The 13,266-nt window shown below is 54.6% G+C and overlaps 3 protein-coding genes across 3 annotated transcripts; all 3 read right to left on the bottom strand.

The window, feature by feature from the left end:
- Nucleotides 1-6,292: 6,292 nt before the first annotated feature.
- On the bottom strand, nucleotides 6,293-8,358 carry IWZ02DRAFT_382651 (uncharacterized protein; the record flags this gene model as incomplete). The annotated part of the gene is made up of 3 exons (XM_066765235.1): nucleotides 6,293-6,544; nucleotides 6,629-7,391; nucleotides 7,445-8,358. 3 exons carry the CDS (start codon nucleotides 8,356-8,358, stop codon nucleotides 6,293-6,295), a joined length of 1,929 nt encoding a protein of 642 aa, XP_066620404.1.
- Nucleotides 8,359-9,041: 683 nt separating this feature from the next.
- Nucleotides 9,042-10,863, bottom strand: IWZ02DRAFT_49598 (lectin family integral membrane protein). Its single transcript, XM_066770158.1, has 3 exons — nucleotides 10,852-10,863; nucleotides 9,459-10,800; nucleotides 9,042-9,404 (listed from the first exon to the last, which is right to left on the bottom strand). Exons 2-3 carry the CDS (start codon nucleotides 10,696-10,698, stop codon nucleotides 9,277-9,279), a joined length of 1,368 nt encoding a protein of 455 aa, XP_066620403.1. The 5' UTR covers nucleotides 10,699-10,800; nucleotides 10,852-10,863; the 3' UTR covers nucleotides 9,042-9,276.
- Nucleotides 10,864-11,280: 417 nt separating this feature from the next.
- On the bottom strand, nucleotides 11,281-12,921 carry IWZ02DRAFT_49567 (uncharacterized protein). Its single transcript, XM_066770151.1, has 2 exons — nucleotides 12,238-12,921; nucleotides 11,281-12,190 (listed from the first exon to the last, which is right to left on the bottom strand). The coding sequence occupies exons 1-2, from the start codon at nucleotides 12,595-12,597 to the stop codon at nucleotides 11,549-11,551; spliced, it is 1,002 nt and encodes a 333-aa protein (XP_066620402.1). The 5' UTR covers nucleotides 12,598-12,921; the 3' UTR covers nucleotides 11,281-11,548.
- Nucleotides 12,922-13,266: the final 345 nt, after the last annotated feature.

Genomic DNA, 13,266 nt, shown 5'->3' with positions numbered 1-13,266 from the left:
TTCCCATCGGGGCGGTTCAAAGGCGACTACAGGAGGCAGGCGGGCGGGCAGGGCAGGGTATGGGAGCGCTACACGAATGGATAGGATGGGAAAGGGACCGGAAAGATGCGATATGGAACGGATTCTGCAGCAGCTGCCGGAACGAACATTGAAAAGGAACTTTTTGCTCCCAGTCATGGATCACGATTGACCGCCGCGGTGTGCTGTGCTTTGCGTGACGCGATGACTTACTTCCCTGCCGTTCCGTTCTCTCCCACACGCGCCCATTATTTTTTTCTTCTTCTTCGACTTTTCGTCCCATCTCTCGCCGCAGTGGGCTAGCTGCATGATCGCTCTCCGACCCACAAACCCCTTTCGCACATCCCCCCTTGCACTCGTCAATCCATCCATCCCACCGTCTCCTCCGCCTGCTTCCCCATATCATCGGCTCCCGTTCGAACACACACACACCCTTGGCTCTTCCTTTCCCCCTTCTGTCTCGCTCTGCGTCACTTCCACCCACCAACCTCCTCGTCTGTCCTATCGCCGATCAGATAGCTCAGCTCAGATCAGATCAGATCAATCAATTAATCGTTTATCCAGCCGGGCCAGCCAGTCTGTTCGTCCGTCCGTCCGTCCATTTGTCCATTTGTCCTTCATCGACTGGTCCAGAGCCCCACGCGTCCCGACGCGCTGGACGATGTGATCTGCGTCGTTACTCCGATTGGGGCAGCAGCAGTGAGCAGCAAAAAGAAAGCAGGCAGGCAGTCGAATCGGCCGCGGATTGGGTGTTGGTTTGGCATGGATGGGAGAGGGTGGAATCTTAGAGATGGTGTGTCGTCTCTGGGATTCGCACGCTCAAATGGGAAGTAGAGTTATGTTCATGAATGAGAGAGCTTCATGCCCGTTGTTGGAAGTGCTGTCATTCTCACCATGTGTACGTTTTCTCTCTCTCTCTCTCTCTCTCTCTCTCTCTCTCACTCACCGATCCAACCAACACCCCTGCCATGCCATGCCGTCACGATACATAACATACCGACTCTGCCCTAACCGCTGGGCTCATGCGTGCGTTGTAGATACAGCTGCTTGCTTGCTGCCGTCCCAGCTCCTGCAGCACCTCCGCCGCCGCCATCTCATATTCCCCCGGCCCAAAACGGCTGCGTGCATAATGACGGACGGCTGGTGCGCGCAGACAACAGGGAGCGGAGCGAAGTAGCACGGCAGTAAACCTAGTCAAAGCAAGAAAGAAAGAAAGGAATTTGCGCGCCGTGATGAAAAAAGAAGACGCAGTAGAGCGGCGCGCAGCGCTCACTTCCAGCCGCGTGGTGACAGATTGGTGGGATGGGTGGATGGATGGATGGGTGCGCACTGACTGGGCAGAAGGAAAGAAAGATAGGTATGTGCCTATGTATGTATGTCTTTCTTGATACATGAATGGACGGCGACGGCGGCAGCGGCGCGAGAACGACATGTCTATCCGCATTGTGTGGATGTACAGATGGATGGCGAGTCCAATTTGCTCACCCATCAATCCATGCTTGATTCCCCGTTACCAAGCCGTTGGAACCCGTTTTGTCTCAGCCATTTATCAGCCTTCGTTCAGCCAGCCAGCCAGCCAGCCAATTGCCCACGCACCCGTGCTCGTGCTCGTGCTCTTGCTTTTGCGCGCAGCAGCAGCAGCAGCAGTAACAACAGTAGTGATAGTCTAGCTAGCTGACTGGCGGCCCATCAGTCCCTTGCTTGTCCCCTCAGCCAGCTAGCTGCCTGCTTTGAACGACATAGCGCATCACCTCCCCTTTTTTCCTTCTGCTGTCCATGGGCATGCAGCATCATGGCTGGACGAGTGAGTGAGTCAGTGACCAGTCAAGAGCTAACCAACAAGAAAGAAAAAGAGGCAGCTATTACGTAGATTAGAGGCATCCGATGGGTGGGAGCTGCGTATGTAGAGCAAGCAGGGAGGCGCGACATGTAGACACGACGAAGAAAATCCGATAGACGAAGAGGTCACGCAGGTAGGTAGGTACCCTGCCGTCCGTCCGTATGTCCGTCACACGGCCATTACGCTGCTGCTGCTGCTGCTGCTGCTGCTGCTGCTGCTGCTGCTGCTGCGAGACGCACTTCCCCGTTACCGCGCCGTTGGAACCGTTGGATGGGCGGCGGCGGCAGGTTGTCTCGTGTGTCCATCCATCCATCCGTCTAGGTATTTGTTAGTCAGTCAGTGCTCGTGCACCCCTGCAACCTATTCTTTTTCTCAATATAAAGCGCGGATCAATGAATCCTCGAAAATAAGGACAATCAGCAGTCGATGGGATGCAGGGAGCGTCCATTTATCCGTCCGTCCGCGCGCGTCACATAGACACGAAGAAGAAATCCCGATGGATGATGACTCGAGTCGTCGTCCGTCACCCACCCACCCACGCCGTTGGGACAACAACGACAACGAGTGTCGTGCCCGCTAGACCGTCATTCTCCCTTTCCTTGCTTTTTTATTTGCCTCCCTCTTCCTCGTCTTCGTCTTCGAACTTTGGCTCCTGACTCCCGCTCCCGACTGTGATTTGGCATGCATGACGGTCCCGACGCGGGACGTCTTCCGATATGTGAGGGAGCCCAGCCCCAGTCGGACCAGCCAGACGGCAGTGCGCTTGCGCAGGTGCTTTACGTTTACCGTCTGGTTGGAACCGTCAGAGCAGCGCTTGCTGTCGGGATATGCGTCAGTTCTCTTTTGCTTTCTCTCGGTTTCTTTTTGCCGCTTTTGCATTGGGTGCATAGCAGCTCGAGCTGAGATTTTCAAAAATTTCGTACCGTTGTTTTGGTGAGTGTGGGCGTAGTAGCATGGTAGATCGGGTCGGATCGACAGCCGCAAAGCAGCATGGGATGGGGATCTTGGGAATCGAGGATGCCGTCTTTACCTTGCCAGGCGTCATCGTACGCTCATACCTACTCGTCATCTGAGTCCTTGTTGGTCCCGCGGTGTCGCCGCGAACTGTCTAGAAGCAGCAAGCAGAGTAGGAAGTGACAAAGCGTCGCTGATTGCACTCATTCACTTACCCATTCGACCATGGCCGCGGGGAATTTCCCCATCTCAATGCCTCCAGCACACCCCCAGCCCTCATGACTGTAGACCCACATCGTCTCCTGGATCCAGTCAGTCAATCACTCGTTCGGGTCGGAGCGGCAGGTCAGGCAAAGATTCCGACTCCCAAATTTCGGGGAGCAGGCACCGCAACACGAACGACATCTCGACACTTGGCCCCGGGTCAGGAGTACGGTACCTGCCTCTGCCTCCTGCATCGTACCTGCTGAAGGGCATGTAAAATGTATGCGCGCGCGCAGGCGCGCGTGCGTCTCCAAGCTGACAGACAGACAGACAGACAGGCAGGTACCGGGTCCCCACGGGCGGCCGGGAGCTCAGCAGCACTCAGCGACGCATCGCATCCAGCCATCCCGCGCGCGTCCTCGTTGCTAATTCTGGTCAACGAAAAGCAGCATCGTCGACGTTATCGGCGTCGTCGCGTCATGGCCTGCAGGTACTTACTTATTTATTTCCATCATCACCCTGGCTCTATTCCAGCGACGTGGGTCATAGTCCAGCCGCCGGCAAGGTAGCTGGCTGGCTGGCTGGTTGGTTGGTGGGCGCAAAGAATGCTGGTGATACGGGCGCTTTCTGACGTCGTGGATCACTTACCACTACTACCACCACCACCACCACCACCACCACCACGATGACGACGATAACTACTGACCGACGGGCATCGAAGTCCTGCATCTACTCTTTCCGCGCCTTACGTTTTGTAAGCGCGCAAGCAAGGAAGCAAACAGGCGGGCAGAGCACGTCGATGTCGTTCACTCGTTCGTCCTCGTCGTTGTCGTCCTCGTCGAAGAAGAAAAAAGAAAAAAGCGCGCGTCAGGAGGAATGAAGCTTTCGTCCATCCGTCCGTCTGCTGCTCCACCAACACCTCTCCCATCTATCCGTCATTACTTCCTTCAGCACACAGCTTGATCAAGAGACACGGCTGTGGCGCGGGGTGGGCGTGCGATTGCGATCCACCACCCACCCACTCACCCACTACTGGATGGTTGGCCAGGGCCAGTTCCAAACTCATCCGTCCCGTATTTTATTTTCTGTTCCTTTTTCCCGACCGCACGGGTCGGGTCGTGTGGGTGGGCTGCGTGGGTGTGGGTGTGGGTGTGGGACGGGCGGCGGCCAAAAAGGAAAACTCGACCATATGCATGCATGCATCCATCCGTGTATGCATGCATGTAGGTACGAAAGCGGGTCCCTTTCGGGTTGTTGGGGGTGGGGTGGGATGGGGTATGCGATGCGACGACCACTGGGGGTTCGTTCGTTCGTTGTACGAATCAAGGTGTCGTCGCAGGGGCGATCACACGATGAGAGATGGACAGTGGATGGATGGATGGGGGCTGCTTGCTTTTTTTTTGTTCTTTGTGTGCTGTCGCTGTTTCCACTGCCCTTTTTGATCTCTTTTCTTTTTTTTTTTTTTTGCCGGCTGGCTGGCTGGCTGAGCAAGGAGGAGAATATCAGACGACTCGTGTCTGTCATTTTGTCAAATGACCAATGGGAAAGTTGAGAGACAATGACAATGACGTTGTATCGTCTGAATCCCCTTTGTGTCTCTCCCGACCAAGTCAGCGCCTTCAAAACCATGTACCTACCCCGGATGTGCTTAACATGTGGCGGCTCGCCGCCGGCTTAGGTAACGACAGTAAACGAGCCCCAGCAATCCATCCGTCCATCTCTCAGAACCCCCAAATCGCGCACCTATGCGCGGACGACACTCACCTACCTACCTACTCACGGCCCGAACCGCCCGCGTGCGCGGCCCTACAAGGCTGAGCACCAATCGACCAAAGGAAGGAAGGCCCAAGAGTGGGTCCCAAGTATCAACTCTCACGAGCAGCTGGCGTGATACCCATGTTTCGTTTTCTCTTGGCCAAGCAGCGAGTACTCAACGACTCGCTCATTTTTTCGCCACCGAGAAAGAAAGAAAGGAGCAGAGCAGAGTGGGCGGGACAGGATATCGGCAGGTCGAAAGGACCTCTCTAAGCCGCCGAGGCGATGTGGAGATTCTTTCGACTAGCGCGCTGCTGCTGCTGCTGCTGCTGCTGCTGCTGCTGCTGTTGGGCAGCATGTGCTGGCAGGCTGGCAGGCGATCGTGGCGTATTCATGTATGTATGTACTCGCAGCGTCGTCTGGCTGTCGTGTGTTGAATGGCTTTATTGGCGGTGAGCATAGCTTCTTCTTGACGATGGTGTCTAGGAACGAACGAAGCGAATCCTCTATTGATGAAAGGGTGGATGAGGACTCGTGGTACCAATCATCAGCCACGTCGAAGGCGCAGAGACGGATGAGCGGAGAGAATGATCGGGCGAGGAGGAGGAGAACGCAGAAACAAAATTAGGCGCGAGCAGGCTGAGTTTGCTGGCAAGTGACTGACTGGTGGTGCCGAATGGCTGGAGTGGGACATGTTTCGTGTCACTCACCGTCGTCTCCATGTTTCTGCGCTTCTTCTGGACTGGTAGTGAATCTCAGACCACCCAGCCGTGTAACACAAAGCGATCGGCGGCGGGTCTGTGGAGTGTGAGCCGGCGGTATGGCCGACGCGTGCAGCAACACCAATGAATGACTGTCCCAGGGGTTTTGAAGAACGAAAAGCGACACTTAGCCCATGAGCGGCCCGCTTCATCACGAGGGCGATCCGAGGAGTCGAGTCGTAGGCAAATTTGCTCTCAACTAGAAGAAAATACTCGATCCAAGCCAGATCCTCAAAGGGTCCTAGGTCTTCAGCCATGTCGCGACACTCACCGTCAACATCGAGCCAGATGAGCTTCAAGTCCTTTTTCATTCTCTTTCCACTGCTTTACCATTACCCCCAAAAGCCAAGTCGGCTGTCAGCAAACACCCTCACCACTATTCCCTCGCGAGCCAAATCTAGCCCTTCCTTGTCGCCAGTCTTCCCTCAGAATGCTCTTCGTATCGGCCAGCCTCAAGTCCTATCCTACATTCCTCGTTGCTGAGAAGGAGAAAATAAAATTGGGATGTAGGGGTCCCCCGTGCCAAATGAAAAGATGCTCCATCTAGTCCAGTGCCGAGTGTCTTTTGGGGTTTGGTGGTTATGCAGACCAGAAATGATTTGGCCGAATTCCTCCCAACGATTGCAAGTTCCACCCGTAGACGCCTCCGCCGCGCGAAGTAGAAAAAAGGGTCAAGAAATACAACTGTGAAACTTCCATAGCCTCACCAAGGGCTAACCGAGGAGTGGCCAGCTACGACCAGTCAGCACATGCGGATGGCTCACTGGATCGCCAACACGCCTCCGGCCTGCGTGAATTTGACCTGGTACTCTCTGAGGTCGGCCCAGTGCTTCAGCTCCGCTTCCTCATCCTCAACGCCATCGGCATTTTGGTTCGTCGTGACGTTGCGGTCCAAGCGCACCAAGATCTCGAGGAAGTGGTGCAGGTACTGCTCAGCTTGCAGCGCGACGCTGCTCTTGCGGTCCTGTGGTGCGTTCAAAAGCGTCGAGACGACCTGCCTCACCTTGTGCGTCTGAAAGACGTCCGTTAGTAAAACCTCTTGATGTCTGAGAAGCTGGAGGTGCTGCTGAAGGGCGGAAAAAGGCGATTGACATACGAAGCTGTCGGCGTTTGGCTCCATGTGCACCTGACTGAGGCTTTGCAGAACGCGGAGCATGTCCTTCACGATTTTGTCCTTCTCCGCTCTCATTTCCTGATCCAAGTCATCGTAGTTGGGGCTGGCGTCTGATTGCAGCATGCTGTCAAGACCAGCCGCAACGACAGCTGGAGAGCTCTCCTGTTGGTCTTGGGATTCCATGTTGTTATGGATGTCGCGCATGCTGAAGTACCTCTCGGTAATGTACGACCGAGTTGCTAGCTGACTGATGTAAATGTTGGCCTTTTGGATTTCATACTGGGTCTTGCGCTTCTCTTCGGCCGACTGATTTGCGTTCATTGCTAGGAGCATAAGCGGATCTTTACTAGCGGCTGAATCTTGACTGGCAGCGAACAGATTCGGTTGGTTCGTCTGATCAGGAGGACCGTCGAGCCATACCGTCAGGTCATGGGGAAGCTCTTCCAAGACTCGCCTGCAGTCGCGGAGACTCTGATCGAGCACCTTGCACTGGCGTTCCCAATCAAACACCTCGTTGATCCCGTAGGTCAGTTCCGTCGTGGCGAGCGTGCTGTATGATTGATAAACCCTAACGTTGGCGTTGAAGCCGACAATCTCAGGGACAATGTTAGGCGGTTGAGGCTCAATGTGGTTCGGATAAATGTAAATGTCGTCGACCTCCATGGGAAGAGGTGGGTACGGTTTCGCAGGAGTCTCGGGCATGATGACGAGCTCATCGGCAGTTGCGCCAGACTGGGACATTGATCTACCCCGCAGCCTGTCAGTGTACGTTGAGTGTATTTGATTGCTGGAACTTACCGCCAGCTCACAAACGTGGTCCAGAAGATCCTGCGTCCCATTTCGAGAGTGATGAAGTCAGGCCCATATGTCTCACGCTGGGCTTCGCCGTTGGCAGGACCCTGCGGTCTGTAGAAATCGGACCTCGCGTCATGCAGGCCTAGTGCTCTAACAATTGCCAGACCTTCGGAGAAGTAGAGGCGTGCTGCCCGCCACCGAAAGGTATAGGCGTGGGAAACACCAAGGAGGTAGCTCGTGGCCGCATCGTAAACGGTCAGGTCATCTCTTTCGAGCAGCGCCGAGCCTCTTGCCGCATTCGAGACTTGTTGACATCTGCTGATCAGACTCATGTGGGTGGGAAAAAGACCCTGTCGACCCTGGACTTTGAGAACTAGACGAGGCTTGCGAGGAAATGACGCAACCAAGGTGGCAATCATCGCAGCTAGCAGCGCTAGGAAAGGCCGATTGTTGTAGTCCTCCCGTCTCTTGAATGATTCGCGAAAGCTTGGCTCGTGGGGGAACGGACAAAGTGGATGAATGTAGGTGAAGTAGTCGTCGATCAGGAGTTCTATCGTATCGAGCGGTGCGATTGATTCGGCGGACAGCGGCGGATAGGAAGAAAGCTGAGCCAGAGCCTGAGCAGCGTTGGTTGGCGAAGCCGGAGAAATTGGCGTCTGGTTATTCGGTGAACCTCCTTCAAGACGCCTCCTCTTAATGGCTTCGGCATGGCGATTGGGTGGTCCCCTCCTCCTAGAAGGCCGGTCAAAGGTGCATGGTATGTCCAAGGCAGCACAAGCACGACAAGGAGGGCCCGATTCATCACATTTGACCTTGCGTATGCTGCAAGAGTCGCAAGCTTTTCGCAACCTGTTGGCCTTGGGTTGAGGCTGCCCATCTGGACCCACATTGGTCACGCCTTGGGGTGGTGGCGGCATCTGCATGGGGTGATGCTGCTCTGGGCCCATGTGTACTCCATTTCCTGGGTATGCGCCATCGTGTCCACCTGGTTGATTCGGGCTCTGGGTCGGATCGGTGAAGCTCGGCTCAATCTTAGCGTAGAGCGACTGGCTGGTGGCGGGTTGATTGAAGCCGAATTGGGTCGAGTCCTGTTGTGCTTGTCCCTGCGCAGCCTCCAGCAGTTGTGCGCTCGCCGCCGCAGGATAGATTGGGGCGTAGTGCTGGGAGTCGGCGGAGGGCGGCGGCGGGTACTGGCTCATGGTTGATTCTCAGAGCAGTGATGCGCTTAATGCTGAGGTTCGGCTCGATCGCAGGGTCAGGGCCGGGGGCGCAGTGCGTGCGGTGATGAGGTTGAGAAATTTGGTGACGTTAGTGAAGCCGCCGACTTTTGCAGTGCGCTGCTGCTGCGGTGGTAGGTAGAGAAGACGCGCCGACTTGGAGCGCAGATGAGAAAAAGGTCTTATTGGGCAGCGCAGGCCGTTCTGCACAGCCAAAGGTCGATCATGGTATTAATGAGCCGGGGGCTGTTCGAACTGCGGCGATGCAGAGACAGACGTAAGGTCCACAGGCAGTCTGCGATTCGGATGACTAAGCCGCCAATTCCGCATCTATTCATGTGCCTTCAATACCACGCACACGCAGTCACGTTGGACTGTGTCGCCCCTGCCCGAGCACCTATATCGCGTGTTTGAGATGATCATTCAAGCCGTTTGTTCATTTTGTGCCTGTCGCGTCTGCTGATTACACCAGACTGTCCTTTTCGCCTGTCATCCTGCCCACAATTAAAAAAATAAAAGTCAGTCATTCCCCCTCCCAAGACCATGGCCCTGGCACTGTCTCCCCCTGCCACACTCATCAAGTCCCCCTCACCAGACTCCAGCCCCGCCATATCCTATTCAAAGATACTTTTTGGGGGCTGTGTCCCTGCGGCGCTTGTAGACCAGGTATCCCCCAAACATGACCACCTGGAAAATCACCAACAGGAAGACGAAGGTCCACATTTTGGGTGCTGATGACGTCACAACTGGGGCGGTCCTGTCAGTACGACTACAAAGTCAAAGGCTTGCAAGCGTCTTACCATGTGTCAAAGAGTCCCGAAGGCCAGACTGCGTGTCTCTCAACGCATCGTGCAAGTTTGCCAGGTGCTCCTTGTAGTCCTTGCCTTCAATGTCTTTCTGAACGGCCGTCACAATGCTCTGGATTCTGCCCACAACCGTCTCAACGGCACGAACATGCTCGTGGAGTGGTCCGTTCTTGTTGATGGCGAGAACTTCATCAAACTTCTGGTTTTGCTTGCCTTGGAGCTCCTGCAGCATGCGGTAGATGTTGTCAACCTTTTGCTCCACGGAGAAAACCCGGTTATTGACATCGTTGACCTGGTCCCACGTGGGTTGAGATACAGACGCACCACCAGCAGGCTGTTGCTGTTGTTGCTGCTGCTGCTGCTGTTGTGGCGGCGGCGGCGGCGGCGGCTGCTGCTGGATCGGTTTTTGGGCCTGTTGTTGCCCTTGCGCCTGGTGTTCCTTGGGTTGATATTGGCGGGATTCTACCTCGTGCGGCGAAACAATGAACTTCCAAAGCTCGAAAGAATCAGGATTTTCGGCGGAAGCTGCAGATATGCCCAAGTAGTAACCCATCGGCATAATTACCTGTTCCCTGTTAGTATCTATAGGGAAAAGAGCCCCTTTATAGCTCACTTTGTTTGTCTGGAAGCACTGCCTGCCATCGACTTCGACGGCGAATATCTCTCCGGTCTGAGTAATCTTCACATGTGACAGCGTACCCTTATTGCGGTATGCATAGTCACACTGGCCAAACGCCAGAGAGTCGACGCTATGGTGGTCCTTGAACGAGACAGTCCCGTCGTTGAGAAAGGCTCTGACCTTGCCACCTGAGCCACCGTACTGGTCGATGCTCAACACCAAACCATCGAATTGGCCAATAGTGTAGATGCTATTAGTCTGTCCAACAGGTTGGGCTTCCTTGGTCAGCCAGATCTGCAAGTTGCCATTGCCTCTTTCTTGTCCCGATGCCCTGAATTCCACATCTACTACGAATTCACTCTTGTCCAGAGTAAAGACCGACCATAATGCTCCTCGCTTGTTGCCGGGGTATGGTGGTGTAAGGATGATGCGGTCGGAGAGAATCTGGGGATCGTGGCCTGCGCCAGACACGCGCCAGTTGGGAATTGTGTGCTTGTCGGGCGAAATGGGGTGTTCGTGACCGAGGCTTATTTCCTCCATAATGGCGCTTGGATAGTCAGTTGATGCAGCGAAACAGGCTGCTGCCAAAATGTGAACACTCCAAGATATGCGCATGGTGGAAACTGGGCGTTTGTGATTAGGACGAGGGCTGAGACGCCGCAAATGGGGCGGTAGAGACCGAGTAACAATGACAGCAATGTGGAATGTGAAGGAAGCCTTTTCTAGTTAGCAATTTTGCACGCGCCAGGCTGGTGATTGACCACAAACCAAGGTTCTATGAAGCTGCGCGACGTGACTTGACGATGGCGACCAGAGATGCGGCGACGGCAGCTACGATGAAGCAGTTTCGAATTTCTCGGGCGACAGCGACAACCGACGGTGAAAAATCGAAAGAATGGTGGATTACGAGGCGGCCGGCATGCTTGACGCTGAACTCTTCCATGCTCCCGGACGCGCGATGCGGACAGTTGGCTGGTTGGAGGATAACTCAGATCGATAGCTTGGAGGACCGTGCGCTGCTCACCGTCGGGCTTCTAGGTAGGCTGGATGCAGGCACAAGACCTGAAACTGCTGTCGGCGCATCGGGTCGTTTGAGGCCTTCATTGACACTGCTATCTGCAAAGCTGCATCGAGGCTTGGAGCCTCTCCGACTCGTCGTGCAGTCGTCGTCGAGCTGCCCCGAGCTTTGCAATCCTTGCTTCAAGCTTCCCCAGCTTTCACCAAAACGCCGACGTTACCCCATTTTGATCTAAGCTGTTTATTTTCGTGCTAACTAGGTACCATTCTTCCCGATTCCAGCAGACATTTACCCCCTTGCGACCCATCTCTGCAACGTATGCTCCTGTAGATCATCACTTCTACGTAGAGCCGTCAAAGTGATCCGATTTCCCATCACACATCTCTTCCTTTAACGAGGAGCCACTTCCACTCCATGTTGGTCGTGAACGCCAAATCCACCGAGTACCTAGGGCTCTGCCGCACCCCTGCGTTGGCCCATGTCTGCTTCCAAGTCCGCCAAGTACTGGTCAGTGGCCTGTGTGCGACGCAAGATGTCTATTTCCAGATTGGCGATATAACAGTCTGTAGCCTCTCTGCGGCGGAGCGCATCGGCTTGAAGCTCAGCGACGAAATTATTGTAGGCTGACTCAGCCGGATCTTGCTCGGTAATCTCAGTGGACTCGTCTCTGGGTGGATTGCGATTGTCGCTGTAAGCGACTGGTGAAGTTGTACTCGAGGAAGACGACTTCTCCTGAGAATCGATTGTGTCGTCTTCTTCGGCGATGGTGGATAGCGGCTTGGGTCGCAGGTGTCGGGGATCTTGGGTTACTGGGGCCTTGCTGCTACCCGAGAAATCCTCGTCCATTTCGTGCATGATGTGCCAAGTTTTCTTCCACACATTCTCGCCGATTGCACGATCGGTCATTGTCTGGCAGATCTGAAGGGCGCGTCGGATGCTGCCGCGGTATGTTGCAGGATCATCAGTGGAGATGGCGAGCAAATGGAGCAACATGCATTGGGAGACAGCCCTCTGAGTATTCGAAGACAGGCCTTCCAACTGGATCTCTCCGAAGAGAGCATTCAGCTCGCGACAAGATGTATCATAGGCCTTCGACTGTTATTAATGCACGGCAAGCTCTAAGGAATTCGACTTACTCGACGGATGCCGCCATGGAATGTCTTCGCAAATGAGCCGCCATCGTCGCTTGCGCCGTCCGACCTGACATCTGGTTGGGGCTCAAAACTGGTGGCTGTACCTGGGCTTGAGGGCTTCTGAGCAATCCCTTCGGTCGGCGTGTCGTCGTAGCTCGGTCGAAGGGCCTCAGGTAGGTTGTCACCCTCATCATTGGTTTGCCCAGCTTTGGCGACTGACGGCGAGTCGTGATTCCCGGCCCTCGTATTCTCTGTCTCATTGTCGGCCTCCTCAAACGGTCTGAAAGCCTCCAAGCTGGTCGTGATATCGAGCGAGGAGTTGGCTCTGGTCAAGCCAGCACGCATCTTCGGCGACTTTGGCATCTTCTGTGATCTCGGACTCTGAGCCTTGGATGTGTCATTTGCCGGCTGAGAAGAAGGTTGCAATTGAGAAGGGCCTTTGTTGGACGTGATTGTGGTCCTCTTGTCGCGAAGATTCTGTGGTTATCTTGAAAAGAGACAGCAAACGGCCTAAAGACGCGTTAAAGCAAAGCACCATGAGTGGTGCACGTGCCACCGGAGACAGGATGGAAGGAAGTCACCAAGAAGTAATCTTGGTGAAGTTATAGAAATCAACCAGAGAACCCTTCTCTACATGCATCAATGAATGCAGCTACCTCTGGGCCAGAGACGTATAGACAAGATATTTAGACGAGGGCGAGGTTCCTAGCCTTGCTTGTGCCATTTAAGTCTTCACCCACACCTGCTGTGTGGAGTTGTCGATGGATGGTCTCCTTGCAATGTTCCACGTACATGCCGTTTCTTAGAGAGAGCACAGCTCAAGGTTGTTCCAAAGGTCTGATCCAGCAAAGTGTCTTCAGACAATAGGAGGACAGCTTTGAGCCATACATTGCGATGGCACGAAGTCACCTCGCTGTGATTGACGAGACTAGCCTTTCTCCTGGAGGGATCGCTACCTCTGGCTGAGATTCACAGCTCACAGCCTAGAATATATTTGACTTGAACGAGAGTTTTAGGGACAATTGACAAGTA

This window comes from Phyllosticta citriasiana, assembly GCF_038021145.1.
Source record: "Phyllosticta citriasiana strain CBS 120426 chromosome Unknown IWZ02scaffold_11, whole genome shotgun sequence".
NCBI classification, from domain to species: domain Eukaryota; kingdom Fungi; phylum Ascomycota; class Dothideomycetes; order Botryosphaeriales; family Phyllostictaceae; genus Phyllosticta; species Phyllosticta citriasiana.
The sequence above is the reverse complement of the archived record's forward strand: the minus strand, read 5'-3'. Positions and strand labels throughout refer to the sequence as shown.